The following is a 20,182-nucleotide window of genomic DNA, read 5'->3' on the forward strand; positions in this document are numbered from 1 at the left end:
ATCTGGCGGGAGGGAGAGACACGACCGGTAGACCAGGGGACAAACGTAAGACCGGGTGGGGGAAGCAATACAGGATATTTACGTCACCTTCGTTCGTCACACTCAGAAACTCATCTACCCGCCATGAATCGTGGGTACGCTCCGCCACCCGTTTGTTCAGACCGGGATGATATGAATTTTATTGTGCAGTTCATCCGTAAAGCTACACTTACTCTGTAGGCATCAACTACTCAGTCGTCCGCCATATTCAGTCTATCCACTTACCTGTAAAAATACTTCCTCTGTGCTCGTCCCTGTCGTTGAACGAGCAGCTCCGAGAGGAGAAAGGTTGCCGTACTCCAGGCACCGCTCCCATCATTTTAAGGATGCTTATTGGTCCCCTGAAAACGATGAAAACCTGGGCGTTATCATCAATCAATAAAATCCCCACGGGCCAAACTTGAAAATTGAATGTTATGATTTAGTCAACAACTCAAGTGAGAGCTCCACACAATGCAAATAATGTCCCGACTGGAACACGGTGCGCTAAATCATAAAACACAAATTAACGAAACTTTGAGGCAGATGCATTTTCCTCTGGGAATTTTGGTAATCAAGGTACTCGAATCATTTGAAGAATTGTTTCAGCACTAAAGTAAAGCTGCTGGTGCTGTGGAATATTTAGCCTTTTCTAGTGTAACACTGGGAGTCAAAGAAATTGATATTAGTTGGTTCTAATAGCTGGTAGAGCCTGTAGATTGATGCTGTTTACTTGTCTATTCTAAAACCTGAGATACTGACGCTGATGGAGTTATGCCATCATCGCAGTTTTGCTCAAGTGTCATAATATCTTTTTCATGTGACTTTATTCGCATATCGAAGATGAAAACAAATAATATTTCTTTCTGTGGTGCCATGTTTCTCTTTAAACCCCATGATGTTTTTTAGAGTATGATGTATTTAGATATCTTCGTTAATGAGAAGAGATGGTGTAGATAGAGCAGGTCAGAACCCAGCAGGACATGGAATGAATTTTTTCCTCCTGACTTGATAAGACGCTGAGCTCAGCTGCAGCTGACACTAGAACCGGGCTCCAGTGTCTGAACTTGGGCTAAATCAGTCCTCCACATCAGATCTTTTATTGTTTGTTCCTGTAACTAAGGTTGCTGCAAACTTGGTGTCGGCAGATTTTTAGTTTTAAATTCTTAAAACACTGTAAGTTGAGGGTCTTAAGTTTTGCTACTTAGTGTCGTATGTTTTTTCTCCTCGCTTGACTGTCAAACAAAATTTGAGTTGCGCAGACATCTTCATTGCATTCTGTGACTCAAGGCAATTGAGGCTAGCTAGTTACTAATATACTCTTGCTAGCTAGTTAGCTTCTTTTGCATCTATCATGAAGGGATACACATTTATTTATTCATAAGTGCACTCTGTGCAAAAAACAACAAACAAAAAACCTTTTTAATCCTGGCACTATTGGGTCTATGCATCTGCACTGCACTGCATATGCATATGCATAGACCCATATGCAGTGAGAAGGACAAAGCCAAGACCCACAAACAGACCTTCACATTTCAGTATTTGTTATTCTTGATTGTAATATAACAGATACCTCGACCATCTCTTATATTTATATTCTTGTTCTATCTTAAATCTCATTCAAGGCGGCATTATAATAGTCTTAAAATGTCTCAAATTGAGCTTGCTGACACCCCATGTAAAGGTTTTCACTACATTTGTTTGTTGTTGTCAAAGCTCACGATAATTGCCACCTGCAATGTTAACTAAATCATTCCCACTACAGAGTGTGAAGTGCAGCATCCTTATGTGGCCTTCGTTCTCACTCTGGATGCTGAGCCTCATGCAGAGTTGGGGTGGTGACTCTGCGTTGTGTTTACAACAAACTGTCAAGTAAGCCACTAAATTAATTAGGTTTCCCCATTTTGGTCATGATGACTTCTGGAGATTCACAGCCTAAAAATGACACAGCAAAGGAACACACACATTTCTCATTCCTGTTTTAGCTCTCCTGCGTCTACATACAACCTCCAACCTTGTGAGATTTCTAAGTAGAGACGGAAAACTGAAAATGCCAGACAGGAGCTGTCAGCCGCTGAGCTGAATGAAGTAAACCCTACTTTCTGTGAAACTACGTTTCCCTCCCCCCAACAATTAAGAACACTATAATGCAGTTAGAGCCCCTAGATAATTAGCAGATTTAAAGTCACCACAGCATCGGTGTGACTATCCCAAAGGGCTGCTCAGATGCTTTATTTGTCTCATATTTTCTAAGTGTCAGGAAGGTTTAGCTTGTTCTCTCGGTTAGTTTCCCTCACTTGACACAGACGACGGCGCTCCAGATACTAAAGGTCACAGAGAGAGTATGAGGTGTTTATGACGGATGAGAAACAGAGGAGTGGACAAAAACTGCATTTCTATCATAATATTTAACTACATCACCATGTCTGGGAATCAGGAATCAATTATGATTTATTATGTTTTGATGTTATAATAAATCAATTATTGATGTCGCCACACCCCAGATCACTCACCCACCTCGCTTGATAAAGGAGTAACAATTACTCTTAAATGTACGTATTGTAACAAATATTTGTTATAGCTGTCTTTTTTTGTCATAATTGCATTGAATTTCCACAAAAGAATGACACAAAATAACCAATAGCTAGATATTAGACCTAGATATTCTAGGTCTAATATCTCCAGCATGGTTTGTGCTTTTGTTTCTTTTTTACATTTTCCAAAAATATTAACATCACATAGAAGTAAATTCATCTGGATTTTATAAAGGTTTTCTTTATTTTAAAATCTAAAAATAGATACACAAACTGTGTTTTTTTTTTTTTTTTTAAATGACAACTAATTTCCTGTAGTAGATTTTTATTTTATCTTTTTCAAAAAGTCAGGAAACTTGTGCCACTCTAAACGAGGCTTATTTAACTGGGACAAACGTGTCTCTTTAGCTTGTAAAGGTTGCAGACTGCTGCCAAACACAAATTAACATACTCCGAGATTAAATATTTTAGACAAAAAAAACACAGAATAAGCATCAGAAACATCTGTACCACCAGTGATCTCTGCACATTCCAGACTAAATCTGGACTTGTACATAATGAGTTTAAGATAACCTCATCTGTGACTATAAACAAAATCCTTCTCAGCGACCTGCTGCTATTATGCTACATTCTTACAGCTCATTTATATTTAGAGCCATGCGACTCTCATTCAACGCTCTCACACCTTCTGCTTTCCTTCAAATGAGGACATAGTTTAACTTTAATATAAGGTTTAATTTAGTCTGACTTTTCCATATCTGCATCTCGATGCATTGAAAAATGTATTCCCTCCTCCACCTCCAAACAGCACATCTCTTCCTAATATTGTGTAACATTCATGGTTTGCACCCCACATATCTATATATATATATATATATGCTCTTAACTGCTTGTGATATCTATAACAATACTGGTGCTGTCTTAATATTCTACAAAATTATTATATTTACATGTTTGCCTAATAAGCTGCAGCTTTAAATGCAACTACTGGAACTTCTAAAAACTGTAGCTGGAGTAAAAAACTGGGTATTGCAGACAACCAGTGGAAAAATGTTCAGTGGACTTCCTCAAGAGCTGAGGTTGTCATGTTCTGAGATTTAAGAAGTCTGTACAAAGTGAGTCACGATGTCTTTATATCCCGTTGGTATTTTTAGGAAGAATAAAGAGCGTATCTAATTAGATGCAAGATAAGGGAGTGGATGATGCAAAAAGAGAGAGAGAAAATAAATGAATAATGAAGGAAGGGAAATCTGTCACTTTGTGTCTGCTGAGAGACCCTGCTGAGGACTTGAAACTTTCAAGCTCATTTCCCAAATTGCACAATTCTTAAAAATATCCAAAGGTTCGCATCTTCCTGACTTCCAGGTTCTCCAATACAAACAGATAATGATGTTCTCTGATTTGGCTTCACGTCATCTGCTGTAGAAGATTTGGCAGCTTTGATGTTTTTTTTCTCCTTATTTTCTTGTATCACTTTTGCTCACTTTTTCCTCAGATTTAAAAACAAAACTCTTCCAATGATTTGCCATCTCTTTAGGCTAAGGTCCCACCCACTCACCAGGCCTCCTGCTACCCGGCTGCATGTGCCAGGTCCAGGTTTCTCGAGATAATTAGATTGTCCTGGTGCCTGGCTCCTATGTTGACTCTACCAGAATAACTCTCCTTGCCAGCCCACCTCTGCTCTAATTCCCTTAAGTGTGTCCCTCCTCTGATTTTGTGTCCCCCTCTCCACCTCCCTCCACATCAGTCTGCTAATGTGTTTGTGAGTATGACTTATCGCCATCATTCTGTCTGTCTAAGCGCCCCCTCACCATTCTTGAAAGTCAGCCATTTCCTGATGTCGTCAGCGGTGCAGAACACTGTCAAGCGCCACCGCGGTGACTGCATCTTGACTGACAGCCGAGTCGCATGCTATCTGATAACTTCAACCTTCAATTAAACCGTATCTATGGCTGGGTTGCTCTCAGAGCAAGCACATGCACATTGGCAGGCAGCTGACTGGCAGCTCCGTGTGTCATTTCCGCTGACCTTCAGGCATTTGATCGCATGTGTCGCAGGTCTTTTGAACGCATGTCTGTTTCTGCTCTAGTCCCCTGCTTGGTATTTATGTTTGTTGAAGCAGAACGCTGCGGTGAGCAGGACTGGTCAGCTGCTGGCTGCAAACACACACGATTGTGGAAGTCACCTCTGCTGTGCTGACTGTGTGAAACTGGAGTTAACTGTGTGAGTTAACTGGTCAACAGCACCGTCTGAACTCTAGAATGCCATGAAGCTTGTGAGCACTGAAGTAGCTGGTTCTGACAGTGAGGAGTTTAAAAACATCAGCTCCTGATGTTTTCCCACATTCAGCGATTTATGTCACTTGAGCTTGTTTACTTTTCTAATGAAACCCCTTTAAGCCCCAGTCTCCCCTGTTGTGGCCCAACCATCTTCTCTAAACTAAATAGCCTGGAGAACATCTACATATTTTTATAATTGGCTTGTATTACTCAGGGACAATAATCAATGTTGGATTTTAAATCAGTTTTGTTCATTAAGCAACAGGCCCAGTAACTGTCTGCTTTGTTATTTTAGACAAAAGATCGATAACTTTTGTTAGTCATACAGCTTGAACAAAGATTTGATTCAACAGCTTTTGAACATGAACCTTACATATTTATTGATTCAATTCAAAAACACTTTCATTTAACCTGAAGGGAAATTAAATGTCGCCGTAACTTGTGTCATCTGTAGTGTCTCACGTTTTGAGAATTCCAGACGTTTGCACAAAGAATATCTCGACTCTGTTTCTCTGCAGTGAAACTGTGCAGACTTTCCTGGTCCTTTTTCCCTGGACAAGAAAAGTCATTAAAGTTGTTCCCATGAGGGTGTCATCACTTATCATGCCAGCTTCTGATATCTTCCTGACCCCCTTAAGTCATTACCAGCGTTGGCAATGTGCCGAAACACTCACCTCACCTCACTTCAGAGTGGTAGGTTAGAGGCTTTTAATAATTGCAGCTATCCAGCAATTATGGATGGGGACAATATTTAATGAACTGATGGCTTTCTACTTACCTATTCGATAAGTAATTATAATAATAACTTAAACAAGGAGAATTTAGTTTTTTTCTTTTAAAGCCAGTTTACTTGATAAATGACAACAGTATAAGCTTTCAGGGGAGTAATGGGAACACCTCCAACAACAGCTTGCGTACCGGTGCTTTGATACTGTAAGCGAACAGTCCTCTGTGCTTCCTCACCCAGTCTGCCTGTGCATCATTAAGCTGAGAGGCAGAGATGTGGAAAAACGAGGAGGAAGGACGAAGGAAACAGGTTGACCACACACGGATCACGAGTGTCACTGGGGACACAGTGTCAGCTTTTATCTGCAGTATCAGATACAGCGTTCACATGCCAGATCCCACTGATAGAGGATTCCTGAGACCAATACAACAGTGGCACCTCTGAATAATTAAAGAAGGGAAATGATTGGCGAGGATTTATTCCTGTGGTTTGATTATAATAATGTGACCGCTGGGGTACGAATAAAACGTATTACTCGAACTGATGCAGTAAGATGGATGGATAATTCAAATGAGCGTCACTCCTTTTATTCTCTGTCTTTTGCATTTCCATCCGGATTGTAACCCTAAAATAAACTTCAACAGAATCCACAAATAGAGCTATAGATTAGGAGCAGCACACCAGGTATGCTGATTAGAGAGAGATTTAACTCCTGCAGAGCTTTGAGGTGAACATGTCACCACTTGAATCCTTAATTTTCACTTCTTTACTACTCTAGTTCCTTGTGAGACATCCTAAGTAAAATGGCTGCTGCCTCACATCTTCAAGAAATTTTTACTGCATGGACAATAAAGATAATTAAACATATAACTTTTAACAATAAAGTCGTATATAAAACTATGATTTCTCAAAAAACAACCAAAAGATACAAGACTGTCTTTGTCTCTATCGGCAATTAAAAACTATGAATATAAGGAAATCCTCCATATTGTGGAACACATTTATGACATATTTTGTTTTAAATGTTATACATGAGCTTGAGTCTTGAAAATGATTTCCAACATTTCTGCAAACCCCACACATGCTGTCCCATTGCGTGAAAGGGGTTCTGCAGTTCTTCAGGGTTTCACCGACATTTCAAAACCAAGTCAGCAATGGCAACACTTTCAACTGTCTTTGACATCTTATTATTAGTATTTTGCATGATCAGCTTGATTTGTAAAACCCCTGATCTCCCTTTGAGCTGGGTAACAGTTACCTTGAATGCCTTTATGCTTCTTATTGTATGCTGAACTCTTAATGCTCTGAACAGCTAACACTGTTTTTTTCCGAATGGCTATTTTCACTCTGTGTGCTTCCTGTGAATTCATTTTTTAACTCTTCACTGCTGCTGAAAATTACAAACTTTGAGTGTTTTCCCCAGCAGTTAGCATCTTTTTCCACAGCAGTATTGTTAGCGCTTAGCCTTGGGTATGGTGCATTTGTAGTTTTCAGCCAGCTGATCAACGATCTGCATCGATCAAGCTGAAAATCAACCAAACTCAGTCTCCAGCTGACTTCTCTACATTTCTAATAAATAGGATTGTGGTTGTGGGAAGTTGTCAACAAACTGAAAGTAAATATTCCAGCCTAAAGATGAACCAGTGATTTACAGGGATGAAGCCAGCTGGTGGCCAGAGGGGTTGTGTGTGGTTTAAAAAGATTGATTTGTGCATTTAGAGAGCATTAAACACAAGAGGATGAGAGAATAAGCACATCAGGAAAGACAAGATCCTGTTCTGTAAGCGAAAGAGGAAAGGGAAGCCTGTGTAGTCACCAGGAGTTATGACTGGATGTAGAAAGGAAGATGTTGGAGGGTGTTATGCAAGTTATTCCACTGTAAATTCCAAAAAACTTACTTGAAACAAGACTCAACAGAGCAGTGTTAAAATGATTGGTGTGATAAGTTCAGGGTAAGTGAGAAGATGTAGAGAAATTGAGAGATTGAGCAGGATGATGGAACCTGGTGCACTGCCGTTCCACCTTACTTTGATGCGATGCACTGAATGAACTCCGTCCTATTTCCATAAGCCCGACTGGCTAATACACAATTGGTATTCTGGTGCCGGCCTCGCCCCGCTCTTCGATAAGCCTTCCTCGTACACAGCCAGAGCCCTCAGCATGATCTCATTTCCTGTCTCCCCACCACCACAAACAAACGCAGTCAAAGACACAATTGTTGTAACCATTGTTCATGGAGCTGCTGTCGTCTCTCTGTTGTTCGCCCGCATCTGTGGAAGAAAAATGCCAAAAGTAGAAATCTGTGCATAGAAAGTTCTACGACCATCAGCTGTAGGTGTCAAGGATGTCTACAAGAGTTCACTCTGTACTTTGTGTTTTGCACACACACACACACACACACACACACACGCCCACACACACACACACAGGGGAGATGCTCACAACATAACCCGCCTGTGGAGCAGTGATAACTATGGCCAAACAAAAGCCCTTTAATGTCAGACTGAGCCTTTGTCTTGAAGGGGGCTTTGTATGTACACAGCTGTGTGAATGTGCAAGATTTGAGTTTTCTTAGTAAAATAATTATTTCCACTATCCAAAACCTTTAGAATAAATGTATATTTTACACTTAGTATGGCAGGTTGTTATAGATAACTTGACACTTGGAAAAGGAATGGAGACTCAGATTTAGTAGATTTAGATTGGAGTATAGTCTTTCATCCATAGACCCATTTTCCCCCCCATTAATACACATTTAGAGCCACAATATCTACTGTAGTCATTTTTAAAGAACCACCAATTTATTTCTATTTTTAGGCTTTAAAAATAAAAACGTAAAACATTTTCAAAAAGAGAATGGATACTTTTTCTTACATGGGACGTCAATATTTCTGAAAAAGAACTTTGTTTCCCACCTGATGACAAGAGAATTAGATGGGGTGTTTTCACACCTCACAGTCCAGAAGACTCAGTTGTAACAGTTGTTACATTATCAGCTGAAGCGGTTGGTTTTCACAATGCCCAGTGTCAAATGATGCAAACTCTGTGAACAACCTTTTTGTCCCTCACACCCCCTTACCTGTGGTGGCGCTGCACAAAGAACTACTGAAGGAAATGACACAAAAGCCTCTGAAGAGGACATGAGCACAGCTTCCTTCCTCACAAAATGTAAACAAAGATGGAGTGGTGTTTTAGAAGTTTCTCTTTTGTCTTTGGTTAAAGACCATGGACAATGTCTCTTGCTAGCTTGAGACTTGACTGTTTGTTATGGTTGTGTTTACCCAGAATGCCGTGCACTTGAAGCGGTCTCTGGTTACATATCCATCTGAACCACTTCCAAGTTCACTTCAAACCAAACGAGACATAGATTTTTAGACGGATTGCTTTTTTGGTCCACATATAAGTTTAATTACACATTCAAACCTCCCCAAATTAATCAGACTTCTTTCTAGACAAAAAACTAGAGTTTAATTAAAGCAGACTAAACAGAGCTGGTGTGAATATTCAGTTTCTTGGATCTGAACCTTGTCCATCAACAACCCTGTTGCTGGTTCATCTCTCTGCTTTAGTTGGACCTATTTAAACAGAACCTCTTACAGGAGCTGCAGGTTTCAGAGATGTTCTGTTCAGTTGTGTAGTCATTACACATTATGCAATTTTCCCATCGTTGGATTTTCTTAAATATCTTTTTTGCACATCATCGTCAAGGACAAACTCTATCCCACCCTGCCATGAGTCCTATGAAGAATATAATCAGTGTCATTTCTTTCACCCATCAGTGACCATTATTTTAATCCTGATTGGGGGACTTTTGAGCCAGAGCTACTGACTACCTCTCCATATTGTTTAGAGATACATTGTCCTAAAATGTAGCCGTTTACATCTTATGTTGCTAATTGATAGCTTTGCCAGACACAACACCTGCTCACTTCCCTCCACACACACACCGTCAGTGTGATCCACACAGATGGAGCTAAAGACCCTGTAGACTGGGAACGTGCCGGCAGTGTTGGTCCTCAAATATTTAGCTGCCGTCCTCGGCAGAAGAGGGTCAGCTCACCCGGCCTGGCCTCTCTCCACGTCTCTCTTCTTCCCTCCATCAGGCCGCTGCTGTCTGTCAGAAGTGATTCTCATCAACATTTATGTCCCTGAGAACACTTTCTGCCATCACTTGTACGGAGATATTAGTGACTCTGAGCTGTGCAGAGAGCAGGACATTGAATGTGCTCTGTAGTACTTTCAGGTTTTTACAGCCAGACTGAACCTCAGGCATTATTTGCTGCTTCTTTTTCAGTCTGTTTGATGTGTGGAGCTTAATTTGTAATTCACTGTATGTGTTTAATGTATTCATGGTTGTAAATCTTAAGGGATTTAAAATGATGGAAGATTTTTGCAGCTATTAGAGTAATGTGAAATGTCATAGTTGCTCAACTCCATCCTACCACACCCCCAAAATAAAAACAAAAAACAAAACTAATTATTTTTAAAATCATTCCTACAACAAGCAAACAAGAAACCCTGTCAGTAGTGAAGGAGTTTAACACCTACGTTTCTGTCACTGCAGCTCCCAGGTTAGAAGCCGTGTGCGGCGTTGGAGCACCACTGTAAAGCTCAGAGCGAGGGGCTCACCCTTGTTCGCTCTGGTTGTGTGATGCAGACAGACAGCTGTGTTCTGGGCTTTTATTTACCTACAAGCCAGAAGCAGAGCGACGCGCTGACCACAGAGGACGTGTGTCCTCATGTTCCTCCGCTAGCACGCACCGCAGAACGTACCCTCTGCACTAGTTCTCTGATTAGAGTTAATCAAACAGACAGTTGCCTTGTGACAAAGAAACGGGCTTAAAGCATGTGTGGCCACATGCTCTGATTATCCGTAGGGTGCCGGCGTCTTTCTGGCCACGGGGTGTGTCCTTACTGGTGGAGACTGGCCACCAGGAAGTCTGACAAGGACAAAAACAACAACAGCCTAGAGTTTTAGATTCTCCTCACTTGTTTTTGTTCGAATTGTGTTGGAAAACTATAAAATCTCAAATCCTTCTGTAACCAAATGTAATTTCTCTGATGGTATAAAAGACACATTTTGATGATTTTCCCATGGAGCTCAATATCTCAGGATCTTCCAACTTGCCCAGGTGGTTTCCTGTCTGTTTCCATTGTGCAGTCTAATAATGAGCAGTATGTTTAAATTATATATGTCAAAGCTAAAAAGGGTCATCCCTCCTAATGCTGGAGATTAGACAGACATCTTTCTCAACTTGTGAGGGTCTGATTTTGTCGCTGGGAGTATTTTTTGTTCCCAAAGCTGTGATTTTTAGTGGTTATATTTTATGACTTATGTATCTAACTCAAATCTTTATAGAAAGGTGTAACTGGATCAAATAAACCAAATTTCATTGATTCACACTTCCATTCTCTTGCTTGTCTTTTATATTCAGAGATAAATGTATTTTAAAATGGTATTAAGAACATAATCTAAGGCAGGAGTTGGAATCACAGCCTGTTCTTTTACAGACATAACTCATCATTTCAAAGCTTTTATGGTCTGAGTTTGAATTGAAGTCACTTCTAACACAGAAGGTTTGTAATATCTACAGAGTTTTAATATTTGAGATTGATGCAATTTAAGATTACTTGTTTAAAATCCCCCCTTCGCCCCCCCAAAAAAGGCTTCGTAAACCGCTTCTCCACTGCCACAGATTCTAAGATTTCATTCTGTATTTTATTCTCTGCGAAGGTTTGGTGATTTTAATAAAGCATTTGAATTCAAGCACCGTAAATCCATTATGAATGCCTGGGTTTGACTGTTTGAAAACAAAAGTAGTATTTGCTTCTCTTGCATAATTTAAAATTAACAACTATATAAACTTCTGGAAACAAAAGTTCAGAATATTTGACCAAACTTAACCCATAGTTCTTTTTTTTTTTTTTTTTAGAAGGTAATGCAAGAGTTTAACATTTTTTTTGTCTTTTAAGCTATTTTTAACTCAATTAAAAATAATAATAAAAAAACTTCTTTATGTGAGCCATTTTCATTATTTTTAACAGTACTTTAGGTAAGAAGCTGCTGTCAGTCATATTTCCTCACAGATCAGGCCTTTCTTTCACACCCTGTGTGTTTCCAGGAGATTCACCGGTTTTATTTTCTTGTCTGTATTCACAGTATAACTTTGTGGGAAGAATCCTCGGTCCCCGGGGACTCACTGCCAAACAGTTGGAAGCAGAGACGGGATGCAAAATAATGGTGCGAGGAAAGAGCTCCATGAGAGACAAGAAGAAGGTAAACTAATCAGCCTTTCTCCGATTCTTCTTCCACACAATTAATACCAAATGTGTTTTGTTTCTACTGGCCTATGTTCTTTCTCCTCTCTGTCTGCAATGATTTATAATCTCTTTGGGAATGTTACACAACATTATGAAGTTTGGTGGTATGCTGGTCACACAAGAACTTCCCAGTGGGCCTCCAGAAACACGAGGCAGGCACACGCTCAGTTGATGCCTGCTGTAACATTTGATAGTGCTGTTTGGAAAGTGCTGCGCAGCAGAAAGTGCAGGAGGCGGTAGTAACGGCTCATGCCGGGGGCCGTGTCTATATCTGGAGCTTCTGTGCTGAGATTGGAAACATACAAATAACCGTATACAGTGTAAACACATAGAAATGTGTACAGATCTGCAAAAAGCCTTTCTCCTTTTCCCCTCATAATAGAAAAATAAGGTTGTCAAGTTTAAACAAACACTTCATTCATTAAATTCAGACCATCAAAAACAAAATTGAAATAAGACCTTTTGTTATTTACTCTATCTACTAAAACCTTGTAACCTTTTGCAATTTTTAAACTGTGAACACCTAGATTTTTGAAAAATCTGAGAATGCTGAACCACAAATTGGGTGTATACACACTTTTTTCTTCCACTAAATCTTTCATTGATATACCTGGGTACTCAGATTTTGTGGCTTTCCCTCTTTCAGCTGTCTACAACATAATTGTGTTGACCAGCGCATAACATTTCTGTACAACTAGCTCCAATCGCTGAGCATTGAAATTAACAGAAATAAAACTTGAAATGTATTACTCCATATAAATAATAGATAAATGTAACTTTTAGAAATGAATTACTAAATTAAATCACCTTTCTGCTGACCTGTTGATTTATTGAGATGCACCTGCAGAGACTTTAGTTGCTCTGCTTTGCCAGACAGGGGTGCTATATTGCAGTTCATTCAAATAAGTCAGAGCACTTTTTGGAGTGACAGGCACCTTTTCTGGCTGCTCCCCCCCACTGAGCGTATGATGCATCATGAAAACCTGACGGTGCCCGAGCAGATGAAAACACAGAGCGACACAGATTTTCAGTTGAGTCATAATCTTAGAAATGCCGCTGTGCTGCAGGGACAACTTTTCCATCCCTTCCCTTCTCCTCTCTCCTTTCATTTCCTTTGGTACGTACGTTTCCTAGCAGAATGAGATGAAGACCCTCTGCAATGTTTTTTTTTTATTTATTTATTTATTTTTCTTTTGTATTTGATCCAAAAGTGGTTAAAAGAGATTGAGAATCATTAAGAAGACACGTTCTTTAGACATTAGTCTTAGTTCATTGCTAAAATCTATGATTTTGTTCCTAATCTCCGTCTATTCTAAAACTTAATGATGCATGCCAGTTTATGCATTTCTTTTCTGTCTGGTGCTGCAGCTGGATCTGCTGCAGGCTTTTTCATGTACTCTGCTGACAAAAAAGAGAATATTCTGTAATGTTGAACACTGAGATACACTCAGGAGGCATGTTTTTTCTCATCAAATCAGGGGATCCCCTGAAATATGAAATATTCTATCCAATTATTTTTTTGCAGTTAAAGTTGCAAAATTTTACAAATTGTATCAGCATTTAATTTCTTTACCATGACCTGATTTCCAGTTTTCTTCATGCTGATCTTGACTGTGATTAAAATTTTTATCCTAAGGACTGTAACACAACAAAAGTATTTTCCTGGATCTTTTCTAGAAGTACAAGCTTTTACAGAAAATAAAGAATTGTAAGCCTTTCTACATTTGTGTATAATTTTTTTTTCTTCCTTTTTTTGGCTTAAGTGCATTAAAGTACATGTAGTGGGAGGGTGAGTTTAAAGAAGAAAGATTTCAGAATTTGGATTTATTCAATAAAGAAAGGGAAAAAAAAAGAACTTCTTTGCTTACAAATGACCAGTTAGAGCCAATCAGTGTTGAATTCTGACCTTTGGCTGATCGGTACATCTGTTTTTTAATCCTCAATAAATCATGACCTTCCTTCCTCCTTGGCAATCCTCTGAATATTCTATTAAAGTGCTGATAAGCTGTTAAAAGCATCACGTGGAAAGGATCTTGTTGTCTCCCAGCATTTACATCCATAATCAGAATAATAGGCTGAAAGATTTGCTTGCAGGGCCTCAGCAGCGTCTGGATCAGACCACGTATGTGTGTCATAGCTGTGGCTCAGCCACGAACAAAGCCGCAGAAGTAGCTTCCAGTCACCGGTTCCTCAACCTCCGTATATTCAGCCTGATGCCCTGTGGCAGCGGAGGATGCCACAGCAGCAGCAAAGCCAGTGTGTTTATTCAGGATCCATTAGCGGCAGCATTTTTATGCTCTCAATAATTCAGCTGGTTACTCCCCCTTGGGCCGCGCTGCCTGACAGGGAGCCGGCTCACTGGAGCTCCGCAGTGGGAGAGAGTCAGGCAGGCAGAGCGGATGAAGCAGCAATGTTACATAAAGCACAATAGTGAAGAAGAGGATGCAAAGTGGGTACGGAAAATGAGAAAAATATGGTAAATAATTTGAAGTGTGTGAAACACTTGTATCCCTTCTGAGAACTTGCAGAAATAATTGCATAATAATTTGTGTGTATTGCACGATATTGCACCGTTTCTACAGCCTTTATCCTATGGAAGGGATGGTTGAACATTTCCTGTTTAAAGTTTAATTATTTACAACAGGTACTGCTCAAGCCTGTGTTTACCAAACACTAATACAAGATACCTGCACATCGTTAAAAAGTCTTAAGATGGCCTTAGACATGTTAATCTCAGGTCTTAAATGTTGTCATAGTAAGACTATTTAATCCTGGATATTCTATGATTTTGGTTTTTTGTATTTTTTTGTTTTTCTTCTCTGCCAGGCAAAAATTTGAGTTGTACAGAAATGGCGACATTGCAACTCCAGGCAGTTGAGGCCACCGGTAGCTAGCTGCTAATATACCCTTGCTAGCTATCTGGGTAGCTTTTTTACCATTTATCATGGGTTAAGTACAAATTTATGGTGGGTTGGCTCTTTTTTTATACATTTCTGTCACAGTGCAGGCCTTAAATTTCATTCACAATGGTCTTAAAATGGTATTAATTTTTTCTCCCCTCCAGGGGTCTTTTGTGGGCTCTGGTGTCCCTTATATGAAAGCAGACTGACAGGAAAGGGGGGAAGAAGAGGGGGAAAGACATGCAATAAATGTCACTGGGTCTGGGAATCGAACCTGCGACGGCCGCATCAAGGACTCAAGGCCTTCAAACGTGGGTTGCGCTACCCCCTACGCCACCCCACCATGCACAAAAAAAAGGTGTTAAATTTGAGTTGGGGAAACCAGTAGAAACTCTGTAATAGTTCACCTCTGCTACATTGTTAGAGAAAAAAGATTTAATTTCTTCTATGCTTTTTAGTTCTTACTGTACTTCACCGGTAAAACACATTTAACCAAAGAGAAATTTATTATTCGACTCTGTCACTGATGCTGTGCTTGGAGTTTCTGTTGTTAACAAATCAAAGCCTCTAGTCCCTGCTCACATTCTGAAATATTTAGGTTTTTAATAATATGGCAGTTTGATGAAAAATGTGGAATTGTGTCTGCCTTCTTATCAGAGCTGCACAATATATTGAATAAATGTGTTTATAAGTGCAACACTGATGTGTTGCACAAAGTATACCGATATTTGAAAAACTTATGGTTTTAAAATCATAAAAAGTTTCCAAACTTTCTCCAGTTTAAGTTTTTTTCTGGTTAGTTTTGGTCAGTCACATGGAACTGTCCGCAGAATCATATTTCATAGTTTCTCTGGATAAAGGATTTTCAAGTGGTTTCTCCCTATTTTAAAAAAATCATTTTTCATTTCTGTAATCATTGTTACTAACATCCAGGAGGACTCTCAGAAGCCATCTTCCTATCAAAGCACCATATGTTGTTATAGCTTTGGTCTCTTTTTAGTCATTTCACCCACGAATAATGCAGAACAACGGCAAGAACAACATCAATTAAATTACAGATTTGTTCCATCGACCACTGCACACGCACAGAGGGGATTCCCCTTCCTGTTCGCCAAAGCAATTCCCTAATTCTATTTAGTCTCCTTCACAGTGTGATTACAGTCAGTAGTGCAGACATCTGTTTTATTTAGAGCCACTCTGAAAATCTTTTCAGGCTTGCAGTTTAAGAAAAGCACTCCATCAAATGAATTTTTATTTCTTTCTTTTCTTTTTTTGCTGATTGTGCCAACACATAACAACTAAAACTGTTGTATCAGCACGATCTCTGACTGAACAGAATTGGTCTTCAGCTGCTGCCAGCCGGTAGATGTTGTTACAGCGCTCCTCGTACATTTCGTTCCCTACCAACTACCACGACATTTGCAGCCTGTATGCTACATTTTATTAGCCTCTTGGCACTAAAGTAAATCAATTTTAGTTTTTTTTTTTCTATTTCTCATCTTCGACTATATCCACTGAAACCTTTGTTCCTGCACCGGTATTGCTGTTATCACATTTCCCCTCATTGTCTGCAAATGACTAGAAACTAATGCGATCATTCAGGGCACGATGGTGACATACGGCTGAAGGTTAGGCTACTGCTCAATGTTCGCCTTACTTTTTAATACCCTGGGCTCAGATGTGCTGCTGTATCATCTTTCCAGGAAGAGCTAAAAGTCGTGGCATTTAAGTGACTTGTTCAATGCAGCTTCTTGCCCTCTCTGACCTTTCAGATTTTAGTGATCACGTTGTATGTTATACTCGTATTATTAAAAACAAATCCATCTCTATGAAGAGGTTAAACATTTAACCTGTTTTTTTCCCTCTTTTTTTCTGTGGGTGTTTTAAATCATCTTTATTATTTTGCTTGGCCTTAATTACTTCGTCCTGATTTGGAAAAGTTTTATCGTAAATGTACAGCAGAGCATTAAGTTCCATTGTTGATAAAAGAAAAGAGTCCATAGAGGAGAAAATTTCTGACCAAAAAAAAACCTCTTTAATTCCTACTTTAATTTAACATATTTCCAAAACAACTTGTATATTCACCGAGGTTGAAAAGTTAATTTGCAAGACATAAAGTAAAATTCTCCATAGTTACAGCCATAACTTTACAATGTTTTGACAGATGTTTTCTGTTATTTATTTCTACATTTTATATATCTATATATAAAATGTGTGTATGTATATATATATATATATATATATATATATATATATATATATATATATATATATATATATATATATATATAAATAAAGTACTTATTTTATATCTATAAAATGTAGTTATTTATTTTTTAAAGTTTGAAGTTTAAAAAACAACAAAGTTTACTATGATTTTATAGTATTTGTTACAAAAGCAACAGAAATCTTCTAATACTGAAGTGGTAAATTTAGTAGGTGCACACCTGAATATTTTCCAAGGTGTAAATCAATATAGAGTCGGCACCCTATATTAAGGTTATAACTATAGATATTCTGATACAGAAAAAATTGCTCTGATGTAAAGAAAAGTTCTGCATCCCTTAGAAGACTTCTGTCATTTTTCTGACTTCAATCTTGGTACATTTCTCTTTTTTTCCCTCTAACTTTTAAGAGTTATTTTTATACAAAGTGTTAGCATCTTGGTTTTAATATTGTAAATTTGGGCTTTTAATTATGGATTTTTAAATGTTTTCGTAATCAAAGAATACCAAACTTTTCCCTTACAAACATGAATTTAATCTCAAAAGTTAAATCTTTTGGCGGAAATTTACTCCAATTATTTTTCTTTTACCTACAATGGGTACTTTGGAGCAATGCAAAATAATGGATGGAGTTTAACATATGGTCATAAAGGTTTATAATTTCAAAGGCCAGGTTGTATCCTTACATATGGTTCAAAGTAATATATAGGCTTCATGCAAAGGCTTCGACTGAAATTAGATGCGTCACTCAGGAATGGATGAAATTCTATTTGGTTTCAGATGTGGACTTTAGGGTTTTAATAAAGATGGAAGATGTTGACAGTGAAAGCTTCTTTTAAAAACTGATGAGGAAGAAGGCAATTTGTGGGGGACAAAGCCACCTGAAGTGTTTTATAATATCTTCTTTTCATGTGGCTTCGGCCATGACGGGAAGAGTCAGGTATTCAGGTTTACTGGACTCAAACTGAAGGTTGTAAACTGTATACTACAAACAAGTGCATCTCAATAAATGACCATATTACTGAAAATATCACATATATTCATTACACACAGATTGATATATTGCAAGCATTCTATTTCAGCTAATGAAAACAAAATTCCCCAGAAAAATATATTGCATAAAAATTCCAAAAAACACAAACATTGGCTTACTGACATTTTTATTCTTGTGCTGCACAACGTATTGGTTCAGAAAATGGAAGATGAAGTTTCTACTTGTAAAGCAGAAACGCTTATTGCTAAAGAAGGTCAATATATCCAGTCATATCATTGGGAAGTTAAGTGGAAGGAAAAAGGCTGGTATTGACAGAATTTAAGTTGATTTGGACTCCAGGTCCAGTGTGAAGTCAGAAACCAGTTTGGGAGCCATGTCACCTGCTTTGGTTGGACCGCTGTGTTAAGTATTTAAGGTCTACCAGGATATTTTAGAGCACTTCCTGTTTCTCTGCCCTGATAATCCTTGTGGATTTCTCCGTCCTGAAGCATTGAGTGTATATGCTGTTTCAGAAGGCCACCATTTCATTTGTAAAAATTCTTCTTTTTATTGGGTTTTATGCCATATTGTAATAGTCAAAGAAAATTCTGCTTCCTGTAATAGAAATAACGGCTTGAAATTATAATACACAGCGTTTACTTTTTGAATTGAATTCCTGAAGTAAACAAACTATTTTCTGATTTGAGGTGCTCCTGTAAGCAACGTTCACTGTTTGATTTTGTGCTGAGATTTAGTCTCAAAAAGCGTAGAACTCTCATCGTTTTTGACTGAAACCAGCTCCCCTTCGTACGGTTCCAGTGGAGCGGTTTGTCTGGACACTTCAGAGTTTTCCTCCCGGCTCTCGTCTCTGTTCTCGCCTTTCTAACCTGCCTCCCCCCTCTGGCCTTCATCCTGTTTGTCATGCTGTCACTTTCTCTCAGAGGGCACGCGGTGACCTTGTCATGGTGTGTGTTGGGTGCATTTGCGTTTTGTGAAGCTTCGCGTGCAGGTTAGTGCATCCTCTGCAACTCTAATCGACTGCAGTCTGAACTAAACTCCAGCTCTACTGAACTCAACAGGCTGTAGCTGAAATTACAGATGTGTGTTTTATTATTGTCATACTTTTGAACAGGAACGGAGTGAATTTCCTGTCTGGAAATCCTGATCCACACTCCCCCCCCCCCCCCCCCAGCAGGCCGTAAGCCAGGCGCCGTGATAAAATAGTGGCTCCGCTGCCTAAACTAGCCCCCATCACTCCCACCATCGCCCCACCCACATGCAGAAAAGGGGAATACGCGAGTGCAGAATATTGAACGAACTTGTGTGTGTGCATGTGTGTGTGTGTGTTGTAAAGAGCAGTGCCATGGCAACAGCTCTCTATGGAGTATAAAGCAGGTGGGTGGCACTCGGCTCAGACGCTGAAGCTGTGTGCGTGCCTCCTCTCCTTTACTTTGCAGGTCTTGTTGACCGTATAGAAGCGAAGTCGACGGGACGCCTGCAGAGCAACACTGTGCATTGTTAGTAATTAGACATACTCACAGTAGCTCACCACTCAAATAAAGTCTGATCTGAAGTTGAGGCTGGCTTATAGGAGTTGAAGTAAACAACTCTGCTTTTATCACTAGTCTGCAAATCGGCGCCGCCAGCAGGGGCGTCAGCACTTGTCATCATGAGGTTTTCAAAACTTTTTTTTCTGTTTTTAAGCGGATATTTAATCTACTTTTGTCCTTATTGATCAGCATTGATCAAATTAATTTAGACCTCAGCTCCTCCGCTTTGGGTTAACGGTTGGTTTTAAAAGAACTTGTGCAACTCTTTGCCATATATCACGCTCACTGCTAACTTTCTGGATTAAGTAGCTATTATTTAACATATAAAATCCATCAAATATGAAACATTTGTTCCCCCCCAGCCATGGGACGGCATCAGACTCTGACTGTCTGACTGATGCTCATTTGGACTAAGAGATAATTATACAAAAGTTGAAAAATGTAATGTATAACATGATTTAACTGCTTTAATTGATTGACAGAATTGATTTTAAACTGAAAATTAAAAATTATTCCTACCACTGTGCAATTAAGTCAACCCTAGGATTATTAAAGTTTGAAAAACGTCATTTGTAATATTTAGGGTTTTTTTTTTTTTTTTTTTTTTTTTTTTTGTATTCAAGCTTGGGGAGAAAATAAAAATAATTCTTATTCA

General features: G+C 39.0%; 1 protein-coding gene across 7 annotated transcripts in view; it reads left to right on the plus strand.

The window, feature by feature from the left end:
* qkia (QKI, KH domain containing, RNA binding a) overlaps window positions 1-20,182 on the plus strand; it is an 88,122-nt gene that overhangs the window by 32,369 nt on the left and 35,571 nt on the right. For all 7 annotated transcript variants that reach the window (XM_044142037.1, XM_044142039.1, XM_044142038.1 and 4 more), the window contains exon 3: window positions 11,719-11,835. In XM_044142037.1, the coding sequence (XP_043997972.1) occupies window positions 11,719-11,835 (117 nt within the window). The remainder of the gene's footprint in view (window positions 1-11,718; window positions 11,836-20,182) is intronic.

This window comes from Gambusia affinis, linkage group LG16 (assembly GCF_019740435.1).
Source record: "Gambusia affinis linkage group LG16, SWU_Gaff_1.0, whole genome shotgun sequence".
Taxonomy (NCBI): domain Eukaryota; kingdom Metazoa; phylum Chordata; class Actinopteri; order Cyprinodontiformes; family Poeciliidae; genus Gambusia; species Gambusia affinis.